General features: G+C 44.2%; 1 protein-coding gene across 1 annotated transcript in view; it reads right to left on the bottom strand.

Annotated features, from left to right (window-relative positions):
• The window catches only part of LOC147722334 (mediator of RNA polymerase II transcription subunit 1-like), a 597,606-nt gene that overhangs the window by 386,922 nt on the left and 183,887 nt on the right, over window positions 1-26,797 (bottom strand). Inside the window, exons 4-5 of the mRNA XM_086966831.1 lie at window positions 14,190-14,244; window positions 673-805 (exon numbers count right to left, since the gene is read on the bottom strand). Of these exons, the coding sequence (XP_086822957.1) occupies window positions 673-805; window positions 14,190-14,244 (188 nt within the window). The remainder of the gene's footprint in view (window positions 1-672; window positions 806-14,189; window positions 14,245-26,797) is intronic.

Below are 26,797 nucleotides of genomic sequence, written 5' to 3'. Positions count from 1 at the left end.
CATTTTAAATAACCATTTGCCTCACCTGGATTTATCCAAGACTAGGGTAAACCTCACTCGATGCTCCCTTGGGCTGAAGCAGATCCCATGTTATGTGCACCGTGGGAGATCAGGAATGAAACATTTCTGAACTTTGACACTGGTTGCAGTTGCACCAGCTTTACCCAGTGTTATTTTCCCCACCCCTGAAGCGCGTTCTGAGACAGCAGCTTTTATCACTTAATAAAAACTAAACTTAAAGTTCGGTAATAAAAGTAGCTAGTATTAAATGTAAGCCTTAGAATGCATTGTGGTGCAAACAAGTTAGCTACTACAAATATGTGCATTTCATATGAAGGTAATTATGTTCCAGAATGACGCTTTCCAAAACTAAAATCTATTTTTTTAGAGCCAACACTGTACATGTAAACCGCAACAAATTCCTAGAAGTATAAATGTTGTACAGGTTTAAGTTGTCGAGTACTATAATTCTAGCATGTAAATTCTAAAGTATCTATTATTTGCAACTTTGTTAACCTTCTTAACAAATTCATATGGAACTACAACCATATGCCTATCCTTACAGGAAGTGTATGAAGCCTAAACTATTATAAAAAGATAAATTTGATACATTTAAACTGTTTAACAATTCACAAGTCACCCAGTAAGATAAATAATGGGGAAATACATTACCATGGGGGCTTCCCCGTGGTGAGCTAATTTTACATCAGTCACTTCTCCATTTTTTTTCACCATAACTTCCACATAGAACATTTCAGATGTGATGTAGCAACCTTTTCCTGTGGGGCTAATGTGATATTCCAGTCTAAAAGAAGGGAAAAAATGTAGGATTCAAAGCTCTACTTTCTCTTATTCAGCTACATTCCTAAAAAGATATTTCACGTTAAAACACTGATAGCATTAGAAGGACCATAAACGTAAAATATGCAGACTAGACCACAAAGGTGTATGTTACCTTACCCTAATAACCACTAAGATTATATTGTGGGTGTGTTTTAGTATGGTATTTTACTTCACTAGGATTAGTACACTGGATTAAAAACATTATTTTAGCTTGCCAGTGTAAAAAATATTATTGGGTTTAGGGGCATTTCAGTACCTTAAATGCAGCAATTAGTCACTGTGATCAGGTTCTTCAATGTCCCTTAAAGTTCCTGTGACTGACTATGTTATATACTTGTAAAAGGCACATCTGGTCTTGTAAGTGTATGCTCTTAAATATTGCACCAAATTCAGATGTGCGGTGACAGCTACCATTCTTAAATGAGTAAGTGATGGATCTTTATTTTTTTTTATTTCAAAATATTTTATTGAAAATAAATTTTACATATACAAAAACAAAACAGTTGTCTTACATTGGGCAGCAACCACCTTCTTCCCCTCACTGCTCCAGACAGCGAGAACAACTCTCCTACCTACCCCCGCCCCCCCTTGTAATTTGCGGAAGACTAGAAGTTAAGCACTGTTCAGAAACTTTGTGCTTTTTTTTAATTTGGTTTTTGGACAAAGTTCAAGTAAATACCCAGTACAGCCAGGTAGATAAAGATGCACCTCAATGGGTTTCCTGAACCACCAGATTAAAATCCTAGGTCGGATCTTCATGATGTTGGCAAAACATTCACCCTAGACCTGCCCATCTGCTTATAGGATTGGTGTGTGAAGAGCCATGGTGTTTCTAAACCATTTGATCAGTTGGTCCTGAAATGTGGACGACGAAAGGGGAATTAGGCGCTGGTGCCTCATTGCGTCACCAGTGATGTGACAATGCTGAAGCTGCCATATCATATCATACCGGGGTACCATGACCCTTCACCATGTAAAGTCCTCTCTGACCAGAAACACGCTTGTGGTGCTGGCAAGTCCAGTTGCTTCTTATAGAAACAGGGACATGTGCTACATGACCGTCAACAAATAGACCTTTCTGTCTAATGTCCAGTGCCAATTTGCTCTGACCTGACTGCTTCTATAAGTAGCGGCCAGAAGTGAGTGCACCGAAAAGAAACTGACGGATGAGCAACTACCCTCCTTTCTTTAACAATCAGTCCCTAATTTGTAAAACAGTAAGTAACGGTGCTTAAAACTCTGCTCAGAAGCATTCCGCTGGTGCAATTACATTTTGCCGACTGAATACCAAGACTGCGTAGTCTTAAATCCACTTCATTTTTTTAAAAATATGTTTTTATTTCATTTTCAACTTATACCAGCTAGTTTCCATACATAGATATCATTGCATAAAAGTAGTATTTGTCATGGAACATACGATACAATATCATAAGTACAGGATTGAATACTGAAACGGGCGCTAACGAAATGTACACGGCATTGTATGCATATACTGTACAACTACGATTGTGAGTGCGCCCGTATTTCTTCCCTGGTTCCATAGTTCATACTGTGCGTTGCGCTATGGTATGCAGCTGCTCCTTGTATTGTGGCGTAGGGTGGTGGGCGATAACGGTATGGGGACAACTCAAACCATAACATGTTCTATATAACAGGCTCATAGTATTATCTATGACCACTGTTCGTCTACTCACTCACTATTCGGCACTGTTTGAGATGCAAACGTGTATGCCACCTACTGCGGACAACCTGGGAATTCTATTACATTAATTCTGTTGTGTCTTAAATCCATCTCGTGTCTCTATAATTCACTACCATACACTCACAACCCCTTGCTCTCTCTCTTGCTGGTTCCTGCTTGCACCCTATGTGACGGTTTTTCCACGTTTCTCTTTCTTGGTCTTTCTGCCTTTTTTCCTTTGTTGTTTGAGGTAAATGCCTGTGCCGAAAAATTAAGTGCCGGTCCCCCAAAAATGAATGTCGTTGGGCTCCCCCACTGCCAGCCATTTGCTCAAAGTAAGCACTGTTCACCAAGCTACAGCTCTTCTCAGTCGATGGGCTGCTTCAATTGAACCTTTCAGGGGTGGAAGACTTGCAAAAGGTCTGTACTGCCACATGTCTCCTGTGTGATGCAAGAATAGTTCATTCATAAGATAGAGTGATTCACTTGGTTGTTGTCCATTAGCAATGCATACCCATTATTGGAAATATCAAAATATCATGGAACGTTAATGGTCTCCGAAATTAAAAGGAGTCAATATTGGAGTCTCCTAAAGCAACAAAACAATAAAAAGAACTGGCATATGTTTGAGGTAAGGTAGGAAGAAGCGCGAGAAGGTATTTAAATCTCATATTTTAGATAGAGGTTTGACTCAAACAACTTAATAGAGAGTTGAGCCCAATGCTCATTTAATTAAGATCTGCCAAAGAGATATCAATAATTCAACTACTGGGGTTGGAAAGGAAAAACGCCTTATAAGTGGGTGATTTCAATTAAACTAACTGTTCAGATCACGAATGGTTGAAAGTGAGAAAAAAAACCCATGTTAAATGATGCTGAGGTATGATGTCAACAGATCAGTCCTAGTTAGTGCGAGGTGATCTATTGTAACCTAAATAATAAATCTGCAGTGGGGGAAACAGATGAGTTATATGGCAACCCAGCTTGCCTAGCACTTAGGTGAATTTATCAGAAAGAGCTTTAGGCTAATATTGAAAATGTGAAAATAGCAAGTCAATCAATGAATCAATCAATCAATCATAGTACTTGTAAAGCGGGCTACTTACCCGTGAGGGTCTCAAGGCGCTGAGGGGCGGGGGGTGGGGGGAGGGCGATGCCGCTACTGCTCAAAGAGCCAGGTCTTGAGGAGTCTTCTGAAGGCGAGTATTTATTATTTATTTATTATAGAGTTTTTTATAGCGCGAACAAGACCCATAGGTATCAGAGCGCTTTACATTACATGAGGTAGGTTAGAGATAAAAACGTATATAGTATAACGATTCATAAAGATAAGAGGTAGGTAATTATACAGCCTTAAGGAGGTAATCATATATATATTTACAGTGACATGAGGTAGAGATTAGGTTACAGCTTGGTATCAATGTGTACAGACTGTCCTGGTTCATGGGTCTTATCGTTCAGCAGTTATCTCCATTAACGCTGGTGCCTTTCTCTCTACTTACAATGATGCTCTGTATTGGAGCATCTAGGACTCCGTGTTAGTGATGAGTTGTCTTACCTATGTAAGGAACTTACTCATCGGGAAGATCTTCGCTTCCCTCTTAAATGTTGCTGTGTTTCGAATTTTCCTAATGTTTGGAGGGAGTGAGTTCCAGATTCTGGGGCCTGCTCCTGAGAAAGCTCTATCATAAGTTTACTTCTTCCTGAAAATGGGTGGTCTCAACAAAAGCTCCTTGGCACTCCTCGCTGGTCTGCTTCCTCCTGATAATTCAATTTTCTGGGCTAGGTATCTTGGTGTATTGTAGTGGAGCGCTTTGTGGTCTTGGGTCAGCCGTAGGTGGGTAGGGAGGGTGTTCCAGGTCTTGGCAGCAAGGTAGGAGAAGGATCTGCCACCGGAGGTTGTTCGTTGGATGCGGGGACGGCTGCGAGGGCGAGGCTGGCGGAGCGGAGCTGGCGGGTGGGGGTGTGGAGGTGGAGTATGCTGTTCAGGTAGGCTGGTTCGGCGTTGTGGAGTGCTTTGTGTGCGTGGGTGAGGAGCTTGAAGGTAATCCTCTTGTCTACGGGGAGCCAGTGTATGTCTCTCAGGAAAGGGGTGATGTGGCTCCAGCGGGGGGCGTTGACAATCAGTCGGGCGGAGGAGTTTTGGATGGGTTGTAGTCGTCGTAGATGTTTGGCTGGGATTCCTGCGTAGAGTGCATTGCCGTAGTCCCGTCTGCTGCCGACGAGGGCCTGTGTCACCGTTCTTCTGGTTTCGGTCGGGATCCACTTTTAGATCCTGCAGAGCATGTGGAGGGTGTTGTAGCAGGAGGAGGAGACGGTGTTGACCGTTTAGACATGGAGAGGAAGGAGTCAAGGATGAATCCAAGATTGCGTGCCTGGTCAGTGGGTGTAGGTGCTGTTCCCAGTGTGGTAAGCCACCAGGAGTCGTCCCAGACTGAAGGGGTAGGTACGAGGATGAGGACCTCCGTTTTGTCTGAGTTCAGCTTCAGACGGCTGTTCCTCATCCAGTTAGAGACAGCCTTCATTCTCTCGCGGAGGTTGGTTTTGGCGGTGTGTGGGTCCTTAGTGAGGGAGAGGATGAGCTGGGTGTTGTCGGCGTAGGAGATGTTGAGGTTGTGATGGCAGGCCACTTGTGTGAGGGGGGCCATGTAGACGTTGAACAGCGTCAGGCTGAGGGATGAGCCCTGGGGGACGCCGCAGATGATGTCGGTGGCTTCGGATCGGAAGGGTGGGAGGCGGACGCTCTGGATTCTTCCGGAGAGGAAGGACGTGGTCCAGTCAAGAGTCTTCTCTTGGATTCCGGCTTCTAGGAGGTGTTTCTTTAGAGTGCAATGGCAGACTGTGTCAAAGGAGGCGGACAGGTCCAGGAGGGTGAGGGCTGATGTTTTGCAGCTGTCCAGTTGACGCCTGATGTCGTCTGTGGCGGCGATGAGGGCAGTCTTGGTGCTGTGGTTTCGTCTGAATCCGGACTGGGATGGGTCCAAAATGTTGTCCTCCAGGTGGCTGGCCAATTGTATGTTCACGATTTTCTCGATGGCCTTCGCCGGGAACGGGAGCAGGTAGATCAGCCGGAAATTCTTTAGGTCCTTGGGGTCCGCCTTGGGCTTCTTGAGGAGGGCGTTGATTTCGGCCTGTTTCCAGCTTTCCGTGAATATTGCTGATTCGAAGGAGATGTTGATGACCTTTCGTAGTTTGGGTGCGATGTCTGCATCTGCTTTGTTGAATACGTGGTGTGGGCACGGGTCTGACTGAGCATGGGTCTGTGGAGAAGTGTGGCTCAGGGGTTAGAGGCGGCAGACCCGGAAGCTGAGATCGGCCCTGGACCAGGGTTCAATTCCCCGCCTACGCGGGTCATGGGCTCAAAAAAATTCCACAGACTCGATAATTCTCGCTCCGGTGCCTTCTCGACTCACGAGTTCACACTCTGCGACTCTGGGCAATAGCTTGCTTAATCTCCACAACGGCCCCTCGCGGCGGGATGCCTGGCTTTCACCTTGTGGATACCCTGCTGGGGTTATCTCACAGGGGAATACCAGGACGGGTTCCCTAAGCAAGAACCGGGAAACCCACTGCGGGTAGCTGTGCGCTATACAAGTACAAAAACATTTACATTTACAACATCCTGAGTGGATGAAGTTCATGACCTTGCGTGTCCTGTCGTCGTTGACGTTGGACCAGGAGGTCAGGCGGTTGGCGCTGGAGGTGTTCACAGGGGAAGTGGAGTCTGCCGTAGTCGGGCGGTCGTGGTGTTGAAGCTGTCGTGGATGTCAGCAATCTTGCGGTGGAAGAAGATGGCTAGTGAGTCTCACAGTTCTTGTGAGGGCGGGATGTCGTTTGCGTTGGCGCTGGGGTTGGAGAGTTTCTTTACAATGCTGAAGAGCTCTTTGCTGTCTAGTAAGTTGTTATCTAGGAGGTTTCTGAAGGAGGATCTTTTGGCTAATCTGATGAGGTGATGATGTCTGCGGGTGGCATCCTTGTGGGCTCGTGGTTGTCAGCTGTGCGTTCGCAGAGCCATATCTTCTCTAGTTTCCGACATGTGCGTTTGGAGGTTTGGTGCTAGTCGGTTAACCATGTGGCTCTCTTGCTGGTGTGGTTGTTGGAGTACTTCTTGAGCGGGGCGAGGGTGTTGGCCCAGTAGTCGATCCACTGTCTGAGGTTGCGGGCTGCGGTGTCTGGGTTGGTGGGGTCAGTGGGTGGGTTCTGTGCGAGGGTGGTGATCAGCTGGTCTTCGGTGACTTTGCTGCAGCAGTGGTGGGGCCGCTGTTGGGTGCCGTGGTGCGTGATTGGTTTCTTGAAGGTAAAATGGATGCAGAGGTGGTCGGCCCAGTGGAGTTCGGTGGTGTGGTCGAAGGCAACGTGGGTGCCTGTGGAGAAGATGGGGTCCAGCGTGTGGCTGGCTGCGTGGGTGGGTGTGGTGACGAGTTGTCCGAGGCCGTCGATCAGGGTGGCAGAGTTGGTGGGGTTGGCGTTGTTGTTCTGGAGGTGGAAGTTCAGGTCCCCGAGGAGGATGTAGTCCGTGGAGGCGAGTGTGTGGGTGCTGGCGAGGTTGGCGATGGAGTCGCTGAATTGGGCCCGGGGTGTCTGTAGAGGAGTGTTCCTCGGAGGGTGGTGTTGGGGTTGGTGTGGATTTGGAAGCGCAGGTGCTCGGCGGTGTTGAGAATGTCGTCCGCGTGGGTAGAGACCTTGAGGGTGGACATGTGGACGATGGCTATTCCTCCTCCGATTCCGTTGGTGCGATCCCTGCGAGTGATCTTGTATCTGTCTGGGATGGCTATGGCGATGTCGGGTGCCGTGGAATCGTTTCACCAGGTTTCGGTCAGGAAGGCTGCATCAGGGGCAAGGGTGTCCAGTAGGTGCCAGAGCGCGACAGCGTGTTTTCGTGCAGAGCGTGTGTTCAGGAGTATGCAGCTGAGGTGGTTGGGCCCGATCTTAGGAGGTTTGTTGGCTCTGTCGCAGGTGAAACTGTAGGTGCGGCAGGAGAAGGGACAGTGTGTACATTTTGGGGCGGCTTGGATGCAGGTGTGGTCTCGTCCGGGGTGTAAGGAGAGTGCTGGCGTCGTACTGGGGTCTGGTGTTGTGGAGTGTGCGGGGGCCACGGGTTCTGGTGCTGGGCGCGGTCCAGGTGCGGACGGGTGCAGACGGGCTTGCCTCTGGCACGCCAGCGGAGCATCCACAGAGTGGCCGCCATTTAAGGCAGGGAGGGAGGGAGGATCAGCTGGGAGGCGGGAGCGGGGCGGCGCCGCAGGGGAGCAGCGGAAGGAAAGGGGCAGGGGAACAGAAGGCAAACAAGGGGGGCACGGGGGAACGAGGCCAAACAACGAGGACGGCACAAGCAGAAAAACAGTACAATAAATTACAGAATCACAGTAATACAGGCGATAGAGCGAGCTTTAGAAAATACTTTATTCAAGCTTGTGATGTCATACTCTCATAATTTAAAATAATACATTAATGAGTGTTTGCATGATTTGTTTGATTAAACCAATCTAGATTAAGTTTGCACCACACATGAACACGCGGGAAACTAATTATATGTGCTTTTGTTGCATTTGCAAGTCTGTTTTTGTAACACATTATTAATATTGTCCTGTTTATTATGTCTGTCCTATTGTCTTTGTCACTATTAATATGCAGCTGATCATTCATGGCATGTGCCTTTATATGTGCTTACATGTATGTCCTATGTTGTGTTTGTCTGTCTGTGTATTATTTAATCATCTTTTTACTCTTTCAGAAACATAAAGCTGGATTACATGAAGAATGGTAGTTATTATATGTGTTGCTTTAAATGTTTGCTTTTGCTAAATGTCTTTTTATTAGTGGGTTAATTAATAATTAGCAAGGGACTGGGTGGTACATAAGGGTTTGCTTTACTTGAATTAATCACTCTTTTTGTGTTTGTTTAAATAATAGCTCAAGAGTGAGCTGAGGCCTAGTTCTTGCTTTGAAGAAAAGTTGGTCGGCCTGAACTGAACAGAAGCTGAGCCAAGCTGCACGTTGAAAGAAAAAAAAAACTTTGCAAGAGTTTATTGAACTTACTTTTCGTGGCTCAGACTTTTTATAAAAGAAAGACTTTTTTTAATGGAGTTTATTTCCATGGACTGCTCTGGATGTTCCTATTCAAGGCCGAGGAAGTGACAAGCGTGAATCTGCCGAGCTCTGGTGGAAGTAGATTGGCAACTTTTTGTTGCAATGCCTCGGAAGTTGTTGTCACTCTAGATGGACAATGGCACGGTGACGCGCATATTCTCTGGACTGGTAGCTGAGGTGGCCTGATGGCCATAAACCAATCACAGTGCTGAACTTTTCAAAATAATAACATTTAGTTAGTTTTGAGAGCGAAAAATGATATAAAATTGGCTCTCTTGTGGGGTTTGGGACGGTCTTTTCCAGAGGGGCGAAGCGCTGTCGGATTGCCTTGGGAGAGTGTAAGCATGCAACTGTTTATTATTTGTTTCCCTTTCAGGTTTGAAAATTAACTTGGAGAAAAAGCTAATGATTTTCTTAAATTCATCATTTTGATTATTTCTGACAGCTTACATTGTGCCAATGATTAATGTGATTTGAATTAATAAAACTAAATGTTTGATTTTAATAAAGTGAGTTATTAAAGATTTTCACTTATGAATTTTAAAAAATAAACTTTTCAAAATGACAAGCTGGACTTGTTTTTGTAGATAGTTTAATGTCAAATTCAACATATAGTATCTATTCACCTCATAATTTCTTATGGGCCTGGTATTGATTGGAAAGTGTAAGTGTGATAGTGGATTATGACATCATTTATAAAGAATTTTAGTTTCTAGGCTCCACCACAGGTACCAAAAAACGGAGACACTCTACCACAGGCAATGGCAGGAACGAACTCGCGGGCAGGGAGGCAGCGGCAGCGTGGGAGGCACTGGCGCACAGGTGGAGCTGTGTGGCAGCAGGGGAGCGACCTGGCCTACAAGCAGGGTCAAAGGTTGCTTCTACTCCACGCAGCGGCCGTCATTTAAGGCGGGGAGGGAGGATCAGCTGGGAGGCGGGAGCGGGGCGGCAAGGGGGCGGGGTCGCAGGGGAGGAGCAGTGGAATAGGGGCAGAGGAACAGAAGGCAAACAAGGGGGGGAGGGGGGAACGAGGCCAAACAAGGAGGACGGTACAAGCAGAAAAACAGTACAATAAATTACAGAATCACAGTAATACAGGTACCAAAAAACTGAGACACTCTACCAGTCAATGGCAGGAATGAACTTGTGGGCAGGGAGGCAGCGGCAGCGTGGGAGGCACTGGCGCACAGGTGGAGCTGTGTGGCAGCAGGGGAGCTACTTGGCTTGCAAGCAGGGTCAGAGGTTGCTCAGTAGACATCCGAACTTCCACATCCTCAATTAGTCACACAAAGAACTTCTAATTGATATGCTTCCTCAGAGCCAATTGCATTAGAAAAATCATCTTTTTACATCATAAAGAAAGTTGATCAAGCCCCAATCTTTAACCAACTCAGACACAATGTGGAATCTCCACCTGCTTGCTGGAAGAGACTGAGGAGGTCACAGGAAAAAAGGTGCTGGCCTCTCCCAAAAACCTTGGTATTTTATTGGGAAATATTTATAAAACATGCCAGAGACCTAATTGTTTGAAGAGAGAAGAAGAGAAATGCCTTGCGCTTTAAGCAACGAGTTCTCCAGTGCTTGAAGAATTTTCTTTTTGATTTAGAGATACAAATTATTTTATAATTTGGCTAAATGCCAGATTTCATTATTTGAGGCCTTGATACATTTTAGCCAGATTCATATGCATCCCTTCTCGCGAAAGAGCAATATCTTTCTATGTGGGAAGGGTCTGGCGTGCCAGGAATACTTAAAAATGATATGAGCCAGGAATACTTAAAAATGAAATTAGTTATCCTCTGCAGAGGGTGAACTTTAGTTACTCAGAAAATGCAATATATGAGTCAGATAATTCCATGGACCCTGGTAGATTGGAGCATTGAGAACAAGTTTATCCAAATGTATTTATCAGCAAAACTTGAATTTTTTCAAAGATTATATATTCTTGTAAAATTCTGCACCCGAAAAAAAACACTTCATCAAATCAATGCCTGATACTAAGCATAAGTGAGAAATCCTAAGCTGCTGTGGTCGGAAATAGGTCTTCACTATGGGCATCCAAGGTCTATAGAATTATCAAATGCATTAATACACATCATAATTATTTCGTCCCATTTCCCTTCTTCCCGCTCCAGCTAAGATGCTGGAGGCTCATCTGAATTTCCATCTTAGCGCCTTTCTGGATAAGACCTGCCTGCTTGATCCATCTCCACATGGTTTCCGAAAGGCGAATAGCACTGAATCAGCCCTTACAGTGGTGGTCAACAACATCCGCGCTAAGGTCGATAGTGGTCAGACAACTCTTCTGATCCTACTCGACCTTACAGCAGCATTTGACACCCTGTCCCCTACAATTCTAGCCTCCCGCCTCTGTGAGACGGGAGTGAAGGGTCTGGCTCTGAGCCTCCTCACCTCCTTCCTTAACCATCGGAAACAAAGGGTCAAACTGGGTGACTTCCTTTCCAATGCCATGCCTTTGCAGTGTGGGGTCCCACAGGGCTCTGCTTTGAGTCCTATACTCTTCAACGTGTATGTGGCCCCACTTGCTAGGCTTGTTAGAGCTTTTGGACTGGAAGTGCTCTCGTACGCCGATGACACCCAGATCATGGTCTCCTTGTCCCAATCTGTTGAGACCACGGCCCTAAACTTTCGAAATTGTATGGAAGCAGTGGCAGGCTGGGTGGCCTCGAACTTCCTTAAATTAAACGGGGAAAAGACGGAGATCCTGGTCTTTGGTGGAAATAGGGAGATCTGGTCAGAAGACTGGTGGCCCCAAACACCGGGATCCTGTCCCCAGCCCTCTTCCGTCGCCCGTAATTTGGGAGTCATATTTGACACCTCACTTGCTTTTGATAGGCCAGTAAACAGAACAGTCTCAACCTGCTGCGGGGTCTTAAGGGTCTTAAGAAAACTTACCCACTACCTCTCTCCTGATGCCCGGAAACTGGTTGCCGTTGCCCTCTTATCTTCGCGATTGGACTATTGCAATGCCTTATATCTTGGCATGAGTAATAAACTTCTCCATCATTTGCAGGTCGTCCAGAACGTGGCAGCGAGATTTGTCGTTAATGCCCCAGACGTTCTTCAGGTACCAGGATTAGGAGAAATCTCCACTGGCTCCCGGTACATGCCAGGATAAAATTAAAAATTTTGACCATCACTCACAAGGCTCTTCATGGTGCGGGAGCTGAAGGCATCAGGACCCTAGTGTCGACCTATGTCCCCGGCAGAGCCCTGCGCTCTGCCGGTCAGAACTTGTTGACCGTCCCCTGAGTCGCTAAGGCGAGATGGGGAGGTAAGGCCTTCTCCTCTTTAGCCCCTAGACTCTGGAATGAGCTCCCTCCGGAACTCAGGGGCCAGGAATCTCTTCTGCTCTTCTGAAAGGGCCTTAAAACTCTACTCTTTACTGAAGCTTACCCCTAGGCCTCTACACCTTGTGTCTTTTTATCTGTACCTGGCTTTATTCCATCACTTCGGGCAAAGTAGCGCTTTTACAAATCTCTATTCAATCAATCAATCATAATGCCAGCTTAATAGAAGAAAAATCAATGTTTACCCCTGCACCCTTTATATGACCTTACAGCCCTAAGATTAATAAGTTTGCATGTCTTAACGATGGAGGCAGTGTTACAAGAGGATCCATGAAAGCAGATGCTATTCACAGGTCTACAGACTGTGAAACTCAGTCAGTACTGGGAGCGCCATAATGTTTGGTGTCTATGATTGATAGAAGGATTGTTCTTGGAATGAGAGAAAAGGAACACTGTTCACAATTCTGCATGTACACTAGTCAATATCGGCTCCCAGAATGTTGAAAAAAAATAATAAACACTATGTCACAATACATAGCCATTACAAAACCTGTGAACAGTGCTTAATTTTAGCCAGTGGTTTCCAGTGCTCGGCACCTAATTGTCAACACTACGCTGACAGTTGTTCACATGGTGGTGCTGCTCATCTAAATTAGAGATGAGCAGAACGGTTGTCTATGAATACAATATACATAAAACATTACTAATACCTGCCTCCCCTGCCATTCCTTTAGCTTTGGGGACCTCAAGTAATATGAACTATTGCACTTTCAGGCGAGAGAGATGGTTAGTTGTTTTGGCATCGATTACAGGGGCAATGGGTGGTGCAAGCTGCAGTTGCTTCCTGGTCAGGGCCCCTGCACTTATTTTACAAATTAAGCACTGCCTGCGAAAAGTGAAAAAGGGAAGGATTTCGAACACAAATTTTTGTACAGCAACATCTAGACCACTGATCAACTACTTGAGCAACACTGCGTATAAATATTGGTCTGTACAGTTAGTGGGAAAAGAATACATCTTCTAGCTGTGTCTTGCGATTACATTCTTTGGCATTAGGGAAAGGAAAGATATTGTTTTCTAGGTCTCCTGGTTTGGCCTCCTGATTTGAATATATCGGAGAACCACAAAAACGGGGAGAAAATCCTTGGCCATTGCAAATTTCCTAAAAAGTAGCTACTGGGTGGAGGTGAAGACAAAGTTTTTGTCTTCAGTTATAGTAAGCTACCTGGTAAACCCATTTATCAGTCATTTGGATTCTATAGCAGCATAGTTTCTAGGTCGCTCGCAGACTTCAGCCAGCCAGCTTAACATAATGAGCCAAATGGAATCCACCACCTACTAACCGTTGCTGCAGACTTAACTATGAAAAATAATTACACGGAAGTATGTGTTACATTTACTCTATATAACCTGGAAAAATAGCGTAGCAATACAACACTAGCAGAGCGAAGAATGAAGACATAAAACAGAAGCAACTTCCTTTAAGATTTTAAGGCACGTGAACAATGTTGGGACTAGTCACAAAGGTAAGTTGCACTTGTGAATAATTTACACAGGCAATTTACACTTTTGAGTAACTTTACCACTTTTGACTATTCACTAAAAAAAAGAGAGTAAAGTAACCCAAAAGTGTAGACTTCCACATCTCTACCTCCTGAAAAATAGGATGGAGCAAAACCTACAAGTTCAAGTTACTACTGCCAAAAATGAAACCGTAGTAAAAACCACACATGGCAAATCACGGATACTACATTACCTTCACATGGAAAATAATGGCGACAGGGACTTAAAATAAACCCATTAGGAACAAATGCTAAACGTAATTATTTAAAATTGTTCGAATGTAAAATACGTTAATTTAATGTACACTTTTTAAAATATTGTTTTAATTATAAAATATTCCAACAACGTTTTTTAAGGTATAAATTAAATTTAAAAAACTGCATTTAATTAGTTCTATACATAACTCGATAATTAATGATGCATGAAAAAAATCTCGTTTTACTTCCGGTAGGAAGGTATTTTTTTATTGAAATTTCAGAAAAATGATGTCCTCTTAGTGATTTGTAGAGATGTGACCCATACTCACTCGCTCTCATACTCACTCGCTCTGAATTTCTTCAAATACTCCATACTCACTCGCTCTGAATTTCTTCAAATACTCTGTTATAAGATGTACATCTACTGTATAAACCCGCCCCTCCCAAAAATGTAAAATTATCGTTCTTTATCAACCAGTGATATACAAAATAAACCAAACTTACCCCTTTTGCTTTGACAGCAGTTCTATTCGATTCACCATGGTGGACAAAGATCTAACTGAAAACAATAAAACAACAAATATTTCTCAAGTGATAAACAAAATCACAGTATTTACACCAAAGAACGTGGTTTATTACTGCAGTAGAGTACCCTATACAACACATTGGAGCAGATTACGAGTCTGGCGGTCCGAGGACTGCCAGACTCGTGGTGGCAAGGCAGTGGCAGTCTTGCAACCGCCCCATTATGACCCTAGTGGTTGTGCTGCCTTGAGATCACCGACTTCGCCAGATAACCGCCGTTCCCTGGTGGTGGTGCTGCGGTCCAGAGGCATCAATATGGTTGACGGGACTGCGGCAGTCCCGCTAAACATATAATGACTTATCACCACCACTGTTTTCATCATGGTCTTTCCTCCATGAAAACAGTGGAGGAGAGGAAAGAAAGGGGGACCCTACAGGAACCCTTTGTACCTCATGCCTTGTGGATGCACACAGGGGGCACAGCATACTAGAAGTTCCAGCACTGCATGGAATTTTCAGTCCATGCCATGCTGGAATTTCTTATGATGTTCCCATTGTGGTGCCTATTTTATAGGCATCACCATGGGAATGCCAAAGGAAAAGCCCATAAAGACTTAAAAAGTCCTAATAGGGAAGGCGGTCTCAACACAGGTTTGGCGGTGTCGCAGTAGGGCAGTCCCACTGCTGCACCGTAAAACTGGTAATAGGGCCCATAGGGTGGAATGCCCCACAGCAGGGGTATTGCAGTGTTTCATAGAAAAAAGGGCACGTCTGAAAAGAGATTACGTCACAATGCAGTGAAAAACACAGCAAACAAGCAATACCATGACATACATAGGGTTATGAAACAGTAGAAATATTTCTCTCTCGGTGGAGGGTGCTATATCACCAAGTGCTTTTCCAGAAGTAATTTGAGCTTCTGTTATAAAAAGAATACTTTTTCTCTCTTACTGGGAGCGCTAAATCAGATGGAAGTTTCCAGAATGTAGTTTGTTGGACTTCATCACCTTTGAAGTTAAAGTCATAAAGTTGATATGGTGTGTTCAGTCATCTTCAACATCAGGGTTTGAACTGGAATGTCTTACTGATAAACTAAGTATCTGATGCCACTTTCAGAAAAAAAGATTTCAGCGGCAGGCAGACTTTTGTCAGAAAACCAACATTTTCTACACACTTTTGACATTTTACTGGGACATAGCCTATTTTTTGTGCTTTCAACCTCTTTCCATTTAGTGGTACAATTGGGTGTGAAAGCAATATTGGATCCTGGAAAATTATATATTTCTGAAAAGTAGACAAAATTATGAATTCAGAAAGGGGTCATTTGTGTAGATCCTTCAATTTATTTATTTCATAGAAACAGTTGAAAATAAAAAATATTGTAATTGAGTTGAAAAAAACAGCCATTTGAGCCCACATTTTCACCTGTAACTTATTCTAAGTATGGCAGATTTTTAAAAGCAATATACCATTACGTCCGCCGTGCACTTTTGGTTGTGGGGATATTCAGGACTCGCAGGGTCACCAAGGAAGCCAGAGCCAATACCAGGCTGCGTCTTGCAATCATTTTTCATTGTGTACCAGGTATATAGCAATTCATTTGATAAAATATAAAGAGTGAAAAATAGGTATCAAGGAAACCTATACATTTCCAAAATGGGAACAAAATATAGAGTTTAGAAGCAGTGGATATTTGCACATCTCCGAAACTGTGGGTACTCATACAAGCATGTGAACTAGAGGCCATTTTTCAAAATGACTTCTTTTTTTACGCATGTTCTAAATTTGGAAGGCAGAAATGCACAGAAAGTCAGTTGGCAATAACACTTGTTCTAGTATTCGGTTTCCCTAAGTCTCCTGATAAAAATGTTACCGTACTTGTGTGGGTAGGCCTAGTACCGCAACAGGAAATGGCCCAAAGTGCAATGTGGATACATTTTTCAGTGTAACTGTGGATTTTGGACCCTAGCTCTAGCCTAGCCGGCACCCAAGAAAACCTAGCAAACGTATACATTTTTAAAAACTAGGCATCCAGGGCAATTTAGGATTAATTGACGTGTGTGCCTCTTATCGGGTTCTGTTACTCAGAATCCCTTGCTAACCTCAAACTTAGTCAAATAAAACACATTTTCCTCAAATTTTTGTGAAGGAACATTCTGGAATCTAAAAGGTATTAAAACAATTCCTCCAACCCAGCATTCCCCAAAGTCTGAGAGAAACTATACCTCACTTGTGTGGTTAGGCCTAGTGCCCATGACAGGAAAGGGCCCAAAACGTACCGTGGAGACTTCAAAATGATCGATTACAAAAATACTTTGTTTTGCAAGTGAGTCACCTGTGTTTTTGAACCCAGGCTCAGAGGCCATCTGGGGAAACCTACAAATCCCAGATATTTCTGAAAACTAGACACCTGGTGGAGTCCAGGGATGTTTAGCTTGTGTGGATCGCCCAATGTTTTCTGACCCGGAATCCAGAGCAAAAATTAAATTTAGCTACGAAAAAAAGCTACCATTACCACGCATTCTGGGCAGCCCCCAAACCCCTACATAAAGAAGAAAAAAAATCTCAGGTGCCTAGTAGGCTTTCTACTCCCCCCGGGGGCAGATCAGGGGCTACTGCCTCCATCTGCTTCTCGGGGGGCAGAAAGACTGTGGCAATTTTCTTTGAAGTAGGGGCATTGGAATGCCCATTTTGGGCTGCCCCCACCCCTTTGTATTAAAAAAATTCCCTGGTGCCTAGAGGGGCTTTATACCCCCCTGGCGGGGTAGATCATGGGTAATAACCCCATCTGCCCCCCTGAGGGGCATAAAGTCTGTACCATTTTTGTTTGGCCTCCACCCCTGAACTATGAAAAAAAGAATCCCTGGTGTATAGTGTGCTTTCTGCCCCCCTGCGGGGGTAAAAAGACTGAATATGCCCATTTATATATGGGAGGGGCAAAGACCCTTTCCCAACAGGCCGCTCGCCCCTCCATGGTGTCTAATGGTAGATCCCTGCTTGGGGTTCGTCCTCCTGCGGCGATCCCCAAGCAAGGATCTACTAGGGAGGGGTACCATTGGAAAGGGGAGATTCTCCTCGTGTGTTTCGGTGCTCGGAAGCTGGGATAGCTCCATGAGCACTGAAGCACTGAAACTGAAATGAGCCTATTAGCTCATTTCAGTTTCAATCTAATTACATCAGCGCGCGATCATCATTAAACTGAAGAAATAAAATGCCTCAAGAGGTTGGGGAAGCTCTTCCCCACCTCCCGAGGCAAAAACAAAAAACAAAAAAGGAAATCCCTCTGCTGTTGGCAGCAGAGGGATTTCGTGCTCTTGTGCACATGACAGAATGGTTTCATCATGAGTACACAAAAACCGTGGCTCATGACAGAACCCTTCCGTCAGGAGCATAGAAGGGGTTGATAAATGATGAAAGCATTTGCATTGGTCACAAGACCAACCTAATTGATGCAAGATATTGGTCACTTGTGACTTAAAACAGCAACGATTTTGACAGCATTTGACCGTGTTAAAGGCATAACGGCTCTGCAGTGAAAATTTAAGGTGGCAGTAGGAGATGAACCTTAAATTGGCTAAACTGAGAACATTACCTTCCAAAGACACCTCCCAAAAATGTAACAAACTAGTTATTGTGTCCATTCCCCAGACCCCATGCAGTGTATGCTTTAAAACATAGGCCTAATTCTGCCTTTGCCTAATTACCATTTTGGTGGTGTTGGAGCGGGCTGCCATGCTGCCACCACGCCAGCACCCCGCTCCCACACCATGAAAGTCGACTGCCAGATTATGGGTTTCCTCGTGCAGTCTGACAGGCTGTGCTTTGGTGGTTCCGCGTCGATTTAGTTCTAAAGCCCATATGTGAGCCTTAGAACTGCAATGCCGATTGAGCACCAGAGCCGGTTGGACCGCTGGTGTGGTGGTACCATGAGTTTGATGGTCCACGGACTGCTAAACTCATAATCAAGCCCTGAGGCTTTGTTGGGACAGTAATGCCCCCTGCATGATTACAGTTCTGTTTTCAAGTTCAAGTTTCAAAGCTTTATTCGATTATTAAAAACAATCATAAAAGCATAGAATGCATATACATTCATTTATAAAACTCAAATGGGGGTTACCCCATAAAAATTATTCATGGGATAAATCATTAGGAATTAAAAAGACCGATTTGGTACAACACCGTGATACAATAAAACAGAATAATTAAAAAACCATACTAAACCTTGCGACCACAGATTTCAGAATAAACATGGCTGTGCGAAAACAAATATTGGGATCATCTAAGGAAAACAGTAACCTCATTGCCAAATTAACCGTTGTAGTTGCCAGTTTTTTAAATAATGGTTTTAGATAGGCAACGCGAAGGTGTTTATAAAGGTCACACAAAAACAGGAAATGCACAGTACTCTGTTTGGTGACCCCGTCGCATGAACATGGTATAGATGGATACTTTTTCATAACGGGGAACGCGACCAAGTGGTGGACAATTCCAAGTCTTAATCTGATAAGGACAAAACGGTGAGATGGTCTGGTGACAAATTTTAATATTTGGAAAAGCCAGATGAGTCCCTATTGGAGTAGTAATACTGAGAAATAGTTAACAACTTAGTAGAGTTGTGTTTCCCTAGCTAGAGTCTTCCATTGTGTTACTGGTATCCTGGATTTTGGTTTTGACATTAGTCTCATGATCAGCTAATGTGTGTGTAGTGGCCTAGGCCAGTCCCTTGACCGATTGAAGTCCCGGACCTATTATGTGATCTGGAGGGACGTATTAAGCATCCCATAGGCTTACCACACACAGAAGGTTGTGCCCAGACCTTTTTGTCTGTGTCACTGGAGTGGAAGCCTACATTCCCCTTGTGTAAAATTCCACTTCTATGTTCTAACCCAGACCATACCGCTAACATCCCAAGTGTTTGTTTGTGTGTGTGTGTGTGTTTGTCTATGTAGCCTGCTGGGTACATGCAAGGGGTGGCTGAGTGAATCAGGGTAATGATGATCCATTTGGATGCTCCTGGCCTGGCTTTTTACACACGATGTTTGTTAGGTTATTTTCCTAGACTTTGAAACTGTATTGCAGATAAGTCATACCAAAGTCCTTTGGTGATTATGTTACGGCAACTCAGGGAACAAGGAGGGGGCAACTAGGTGCTAGCCGACTGTTAAAGCCCGCTGGCCTACATTATATATCCCATGACCGCTTCCGGTCATGACCTACTTCCTCCACCCCCACTTCTCACGGTGTAGTAACTAATGAAGTCCAACAGCAAACGGCGATGAGCTCTTTGCCAATACATCCCTGCTGCTTCGTCTTTTGGGCTCCTCAGCTTGTCCCAGGCATTAGCATAATAGAGACAGCAATGGGAATACTTCAGAATCTTGAGTAAAACAGAGTGACAAGTGACATGGAAAGGCGGTCGATTGGACAGAGGAAGAAACAGGTATGTGATGGTGACCAGTCGAATATTCCCCACATCAAATCACAAAAATAAACCTAGGAATGGAGATCCTTGCGTGTCAGTTCACTCTACCAAAGATGCCTCATTACTACCACTACTGAACTCAGCAAAATTAGAGTTAGAATTAGAGCACTTACTTATGATTGAGGCTCTGTTGATTTGGATAGCATAGGAAAGACACATATGACACGGCTTGCATGGTGGACAAGCTTCTCCAATGTTTTGCCATTCGTGCTCTCTAGGGCTGCAAAATAGCTTCCACATTTGCAGAATATTATGGACACCTTTATGAAGCATGAGACTTTGAAGCCTGTGTCTACAGAACTAGCAACTCAGACCATGTAAAAATCCAAAGCATGAGATGCTGGATCTCCTGCTGAAAGAGGTAGAGATTGCAAAAACGAATAATATTATGCAGCCTGGCAAGATTTGATTTGATTTTTAAATTTATAAAGCGCAGCCAATGCCCGGGGGAGTGTTGGCGCTGAGGACTCCGAAGAACGTGCATAAGAAGGATGTGCTGAATGCATATTTATAGATCAGTTAGAAATAACCATGTTTTTAGTGATTTCCTGAATAATTTGAGATTCAGGCTGTTTTTGATGGTTAGTGGAAGGAGGTTCCATGTTTTTGCAGTTCCTAACAAAAAGCTCCTACCTCCCCAACGTGCCTGTCTATACCTGGGGACTTGCAGCAGTTTTAGCTGAGCGAATCTAAGGTTCCTGGAAGGCACATAGTATTTTTTATGTGACGTCAGGTGTGAAGGGCCCCTGTCTTAGAGCCCCTGCCTTAGAGGCCCTTAAACGTTAAACACAGTGATTTGAAAATTATTCTTTTCCTTACAGGAAGCCAGTGCAGTGCTCCTAGTTGTTGAGATACCGATTCAAATTTGGGAATGTCTAAAATCAATCTGGCTGCTGCATTCTGCAGACGCTGAAGCTTTTTCAGGTGTTGTGTCTGAAACCCCACGTAAAGGGCGTTGCCATAGTCTAGCCTGGAAAGTGCAAGGGCGGTTACTAATGTTTTTAGAGCGTCAGGGGGAATAAAGGAAAATATCTTCCTGATCATTTTTGAAAATGCCTAAAAAACTGGCAGTGAGACTAATGATTTGGGTGTCAAAAGTCAGCCGACTGTCATAGATAACCCCTAGATTTTTTGCCTTCGAGACTGGTGCTGGACAATTGCCTAAATCCGTGGGCCACCATTTTGGTGACCAGATAGGAGGATTAGAAGCCAACAACAGTACTTCGGTCCTTCCACCGTTCAGAATTAAACAATTGTATGTCCCATGTTAACATCTGGATGCAATCCAATTGTTAAAATGGTCGGCAGTCTCATCCTCGTTGTTGGTTATTGATACAACCACTTGCATGTTGTCTGCATAAGATATTACAGAGAACCCAAACTGTCTGATCAATGCGGCCAAAGGGGCCACATAGACTTTGAAAAGCGAAGGGCTCCGGGATGAGCCCTGAGGCACCCCACATGGCAGATTGAAGACTTGGGAGCTGGATCTGCCCATTTCCACTCTATATGATCTCTGAGATATGACGTCAATAGGGTGGTGGCGGATTCCTGTACACCCAACTCAGTCAGTCTGTCAATTAATATTTCATGATTGACGGTATCGAAGGCCGCCGATAGGTCTAACAGTATCAGGGCGGCTTTCCCTCCTTCATCCAATGATTTCCTGTGTTCCTCACTTGCTGTGATTAAAGCAGTTTCTGTTCCATGGCCCTCTCTGAACTCTTATTGCGAATGGTCTAAAAGATTGTTCGATGAGATAAAGACGGCGAGCTGGATGTTAAGTATCTTCTCCAGAACCTTTGAGGAAAAAGGAAGTCTAAAGATTGGCAGATAGTTGTTAGGATCGTCAAGGTCCAAGTGATTTTTAGCAAAGGTAGCACAGATGCTAGCTTCCAAGCATCAGGGAACTGTCCAGAATCAATAATCTCAGACAACAATCGGCTTAGTTGTTCGCTAAGTATTTCGGGAAAAAGATGAAATATTATAGGGGGGCAGAGATCTATAGGGGCCCCAGATTTAGTTTCCTTTACAGTTTGGATAATCTGTTCCCTTAAAGGGGAGGAGAAAGAGAAACTGAGTAGTGCCGGGTAGGAATCTTTCCCTAAGCAAGGGGATTCGTTAGGAGGGGGATTTCGGTTTGAGAAGGTTTTATATAATGTCTCCACCTTATCAACAAAAGCCTGGCCCAACATTACATTACAGAAATCTGTGCTGCTGTCAGTTTTAGATTTGGCCGGAAGTTTAGCTAATGTTTTGACGGTAGTAAAAAGTTCTTTACTGGAATTTTTTGCCCCAGAGATTTTATAAGTGTGTAATATATGCTCTTTCCCTCAGTAATTAGTTTTTTATGTGTAGTCAATGCAAGAGCATATTTCTTTTTCAGATTCTTGTCATAGTTTGACCTCCACTGTTTTTCTATTTTTCTACATAACTGTTTTTGGTTTCTCAATGTGTCTGAGAACCAAGGTTTGGAAGGCTTTTTCCTTCTCGAGGAGGTGGTTTTTAGAGGTGCCGCTGTATTTACAGCCATGAAGTTGGAATATGCACTGCCAGGTTTGTATCTGCTACCATATTCGGCTTGCCTACAAGTAGTGATGTCTGAAGGCTATTCGTATCAATTTTCGCCCAGTCTTGATATGTGTATGTCACGAGTGGATTGATTGCTGCAGTTGGTAGGGACAATGCCTTAATTGTAAATATAACGGCTCTGATCTGACCAGGATACTGGTAAGACCTCATGTATTTTAAGCCTGGAGCCAGAAGTAGAAATGCCATCAAGAGTAGGTCCTGCGACGCGAGTACCCTCTTTGACTAATTGCTTCATAGCCAAGCCTGACATGACATCAATGAGTTTGGTCTTCTTGTGTTCGGAGATATTCTCTAGATGGTAATTAAAATCTTCTAGGATAGTATAATTTCTGTAATTAATACTGGCTTCCAGAAAGGGGCTTATTTTTTACAACAAGGGGGTCTGGGCTTTAGGTAGTCGATAGATTAGTAAACCATTCAGAGAGTCATTCATATTGAGTAGTATCCGGAATGATAGCAGTTCGCAATCTTTTGAGGTACCAGAAGGAGATGCTGCTACGGATACTCCGTTGTTGGCGATAATGGCTAGCCCACCACACCGCCCGTAAGTTCTATCTGCTCTGGTGATGTTAAATCCAGTATGAGTGCTTGTATCAGATCTGGGTCAGATGTAGCATCAGCCCAGGTTTCGGTTACAAATATCAAATCCAGCCTATGGATCTCAATCATCTCTGCCATTTCGGTGTTATGTTTAATTAACAAGCGTGCGTTGAGTAACATGTTTTTTTTGTCTTTGACGGTGTCCGGCTGTATTGGTTTTGTTAGAGGTGGCAGCTGCTTAATTGTATTAAAGCAGAGTTGCAACTTACAATTCTTGCACTCTTTAGGCTCCTTCAGAGGGTCAAGTCTGGGGCAGCATGAGGTAGCATGCCTCGGGCTCCATTCAACTAGTTCCTCTTGAGAGTAACTGATAAGTGCAGAGTTTTGCAGGGCAGGGGTTCTGGCCCTAGGCCCGGGTCAGGCACGGACAGGCGCAGAAGGCTTGCCTTTGGCGCGCCGCCGACGCGCCCGCTGCGTATCAGGGTCCACCTAAGTACTGGTGGGAGCTCGAAGACTGGTACGCTGACCTCACCGGAAGTTGTTTTGCCGCTCTCGGAACCCTCCGAACAAACGGCACTTGCCGTGTTCGACCGGGGCCAGGGATACCTGGCAGCAGGTTAATGTGCAAAGGGCAAGTGTTTTAAAAACAATTCCAAGTTAAAGAAGGATATTGTAGTAGCAAAAAACAACAAGCGCTATAATTTCAGGCAGAGTATGAATTTAGGATGAGCACACCGCAGCTAGCAGCGTCCTTGCCGCAAGACACGGGGTCCAAATGTTTTTCTCCTGTGGCTCCCCCACCCCACCACTTGAACACGATGTGGTGCAAACTGGATTTCTCTCCTGTTTTTTGTACAGAGTATTGATGTGTAAAGACTATTGCAGTCAGACTAAAGCTGAGACAGCCCCTGTTGTTGTGCCTTTTGCCACCCCATCTCTTATCAATGTGGAAGCGAAAATCCTACAAAAAGTTCTAGTCAACCAGTTGATGACAATATGAACCATATTAGTTTCCTGCCCAAAACATGTTGTTGTCTTAGTCGTCTACAAATAGTTTTTTCCTATGCACAAATTTCTTGATAATGGTAGATCAGGCATTTAACTCCCTGTACTAGGGATTTCAGTACCAAATTCTCAATTTTTTTTATTTTGTGCCAGATTCCTGAAATGAATTCACATTGTTTATAGGGAGTCCTGGGCCTGTATTTGAGTCTATGTTGGCTCATCCACCATATTATTAATAGGGTGAGGCCAGGCTTTAAGTAATTTGGTTCCTGAAACATCTCAGACCTAGCAATAATTAAAACCAGACTATAAAACGGCCTCTATTGGGCTCTACATTTATGCACTTGGCAAAAATAAAACGGATTGATTTCTCAACCAGGACTGTAAAAACCTTGTATATCAGTGATGCAATGTGGTGTGTTTTGGTTGTCAAGTAAGCTTTATTTCGACAATTGTCATAAAAGCATGTTCCACATATAAAAGTACATGTATAAACTTCTAATAATAAAACCATTTTAAAAACAGATTATCAATTTCATGAATAAATAGTTAAAAAAATCATTAAAAAAACTGTACAAATATATTTCTTACAAGAGGTATCCAGCCTACAACGTTAGGTACTGTGTTATTCCTTCAGGAGTCGGGCTCTAATCGTCCATGTCCATCCAAGGTATTTTGCCACCGCAATATACACAGACATATTAGGACTGGTACGGATAAGTCTAACTGCGGTCATTCCTTCCCTTGTTCCCAATGTCCTACACATCGGCTTTAGCCACTTCCGCCTTGGTGCTGCATACATTGGGCACTCAAACAGAAGGTGGCCTATGGTTTCAGGAACACTTGGACAAGCTGGGCAAACCACCATGCCTCCACTGGACCATCTATTTGAGAACGACCTTACAGGTAGGCTTCCCACTCTTAGCTGAAAGTAGAGCTTGCGGTCAAGGGGCTTTGTAATGACATCCCAGAATTCCTCAAGTTTGGGACAATCTTTGATTTCTAAAAATAAACCAGCAAGGGATTGTGAAGGTGTGGTACTGAAAATCTTTGTAGCCACCATGTTCCAGTACAAAGTCTTAAGGGTCTTCTTCGGCGGGAACCTGGCGTGCAATGGATCCTTCCACAATTCACCTAATCCCAATTCGTTCAAAATATTTTGGATATGTCCCAACCATTTGATTTTCCGGGAACCGTCACTTTTAATCACATCCATCAGCTCTATAGTGTATGTTTCCAATTCCGGTGTAGTCCAAATTCGCCGCCAGTATAGTATAAGGCGCAGAGATGCAATTAGGGCTATTGGTGTTATACCCAAGTCGTGGAACAGAGGATACAATGGAGTGCTTTGAGGTAGCTTTATTAGCTTTCTAAGAAATGTGTTTTCTGAGAGTCATCCCCTTTAGATTTTCACTTCCCCACATTTCCACACCATACAGAGTAGAGCTAACTACCTTGCCATTGTAAACCTCTAACACCGGACTTACTGGTCTAGTCGGAGACCTAGAATGCTCTACAGTCAAAGCTCCTGATAATTGTCGATGCTTCAGGGTGGCCAGATCAATCTGCTGTCTCCAGGACCGATCCTGTTGAATACAGATACCCAGATAGCTAAATGCCTCTACCTTCTCAAGAGGGCCGGTACTCATATGTACAGTGCGCCTATTTACTTTAGGTGCATTAAAAGACATGTACTTGGATTTTAGAACATTAACTTCCAAACCACGGGCGGCACAGAAGTCCTCGAAAATTATCAGAGCCTTCTGTAACCCGCTCGGGGTCTTTGAAACTATAAGACAATCGTCTGCAAACATTAATATGGGGATTTTACCTCCAGCAGGAATAGGAGCATCAACATTAGAAACAATTAAAATTTTTGCAACATCGTTTATGTATAAAGAAAATAATGTTGGCGCCAGGACACATCCTTGATCGTCTCCTGTTTCTACGGGGAACTGTGGTGTAACATTGCCAGAACTACCCCACCTAATCTGGGCAAAATTCTCCTGATGGAGCCCAACTATCAGAGACAAAGGATCCCCTGGCATTCCCATATCAGTGAGTACTTTCCATAATGTATGGCGAGGGACCAAATCAAATGCCGCCCTTAAATCTATAAAGGCGGCATAGAGGCTGCCTTTGCCAATTAGAACGGTCTTCCAGTATAGCATAGTGAAATGCATAACTTGGTCGACCGTGCTAACACAACTTCTGAAGCCAGCCTGCAAGTGGGACAAAATGCTGTACTCCCTCTCCCAGACCTGGACCTTATTTAAAATATACCTACCAATGATCTTCTGGGTAGTGTCGATCAAACCGATTGGTCGATAGTTTCCAGGCTGGGATTTGTCCCCCTTCTTGTAGACAGGGATTATTTCAGCCCCTTTCCATGATTTGGGGATCGGTACTCCCCTTGCCACTGCATTTGCAAATAGTAATAAGTATGCTCCCCACAAATCTCTATCTTGTAGGAATAGATCAGCTGGGATACCGTCAATTCCTGGCGCTCTACCAGGAACAACGTTATCCAATGCCTGCTGAACCTCCCCCAAGGTAAAGGGATACTCCAAAAAGGGTGTGTAAGACACCTCAATAGGACAGTCTTGCCCTGCTGCCATCGCAAACAGCGGTTTGAAATGGGATACCCATTTATCCTGTGGGACCCAATTCTGAGGTTTATCAGAGTTACTATCCACACCTCTCCTATAGGTGTTCCAGAACTTTTGTGGATCTTTGTGATGTCCTGCTTCCAGCAAGTCTGCCCACCTCTGCTCATCCCACAGGCGCTTGGATTTAAAAATGGCTGATTTATACGCTGCCCTGGCTACACAAACATCTAAACTCGAACCATTTTTAAGGGCTCTACCTAGCTCAAAACGAGCTTGCCTACAGTCTGCTGAATACCAGCGTGGAGAAACTTGTTTACAAGGACCACTTTTTTGAGAAGGCTTTACAAACACTGATCGTA

The sequence above is a fragment of the Lissotriton vulgaris genome, chromosome 4_1 (genome assembly GCF_964263255.1).
Source record: "Lissotriton vulgaris chromosome 4_1, aLisVul1.2, whole genome shotgun sequence".
Taxonomy (NCBI): domain Eukaryota; kingdom Metazoa; phylum Chordata; class Amphibia; order Caudata; family Salamandridae; genus Lissotriton; species Lissotriton vulgaris.
The sequence above is the reverse complement of the archived record's forward strand: the minus strand, read 5'-3'. Positions and strand labels throughout refer to the sequence as shown.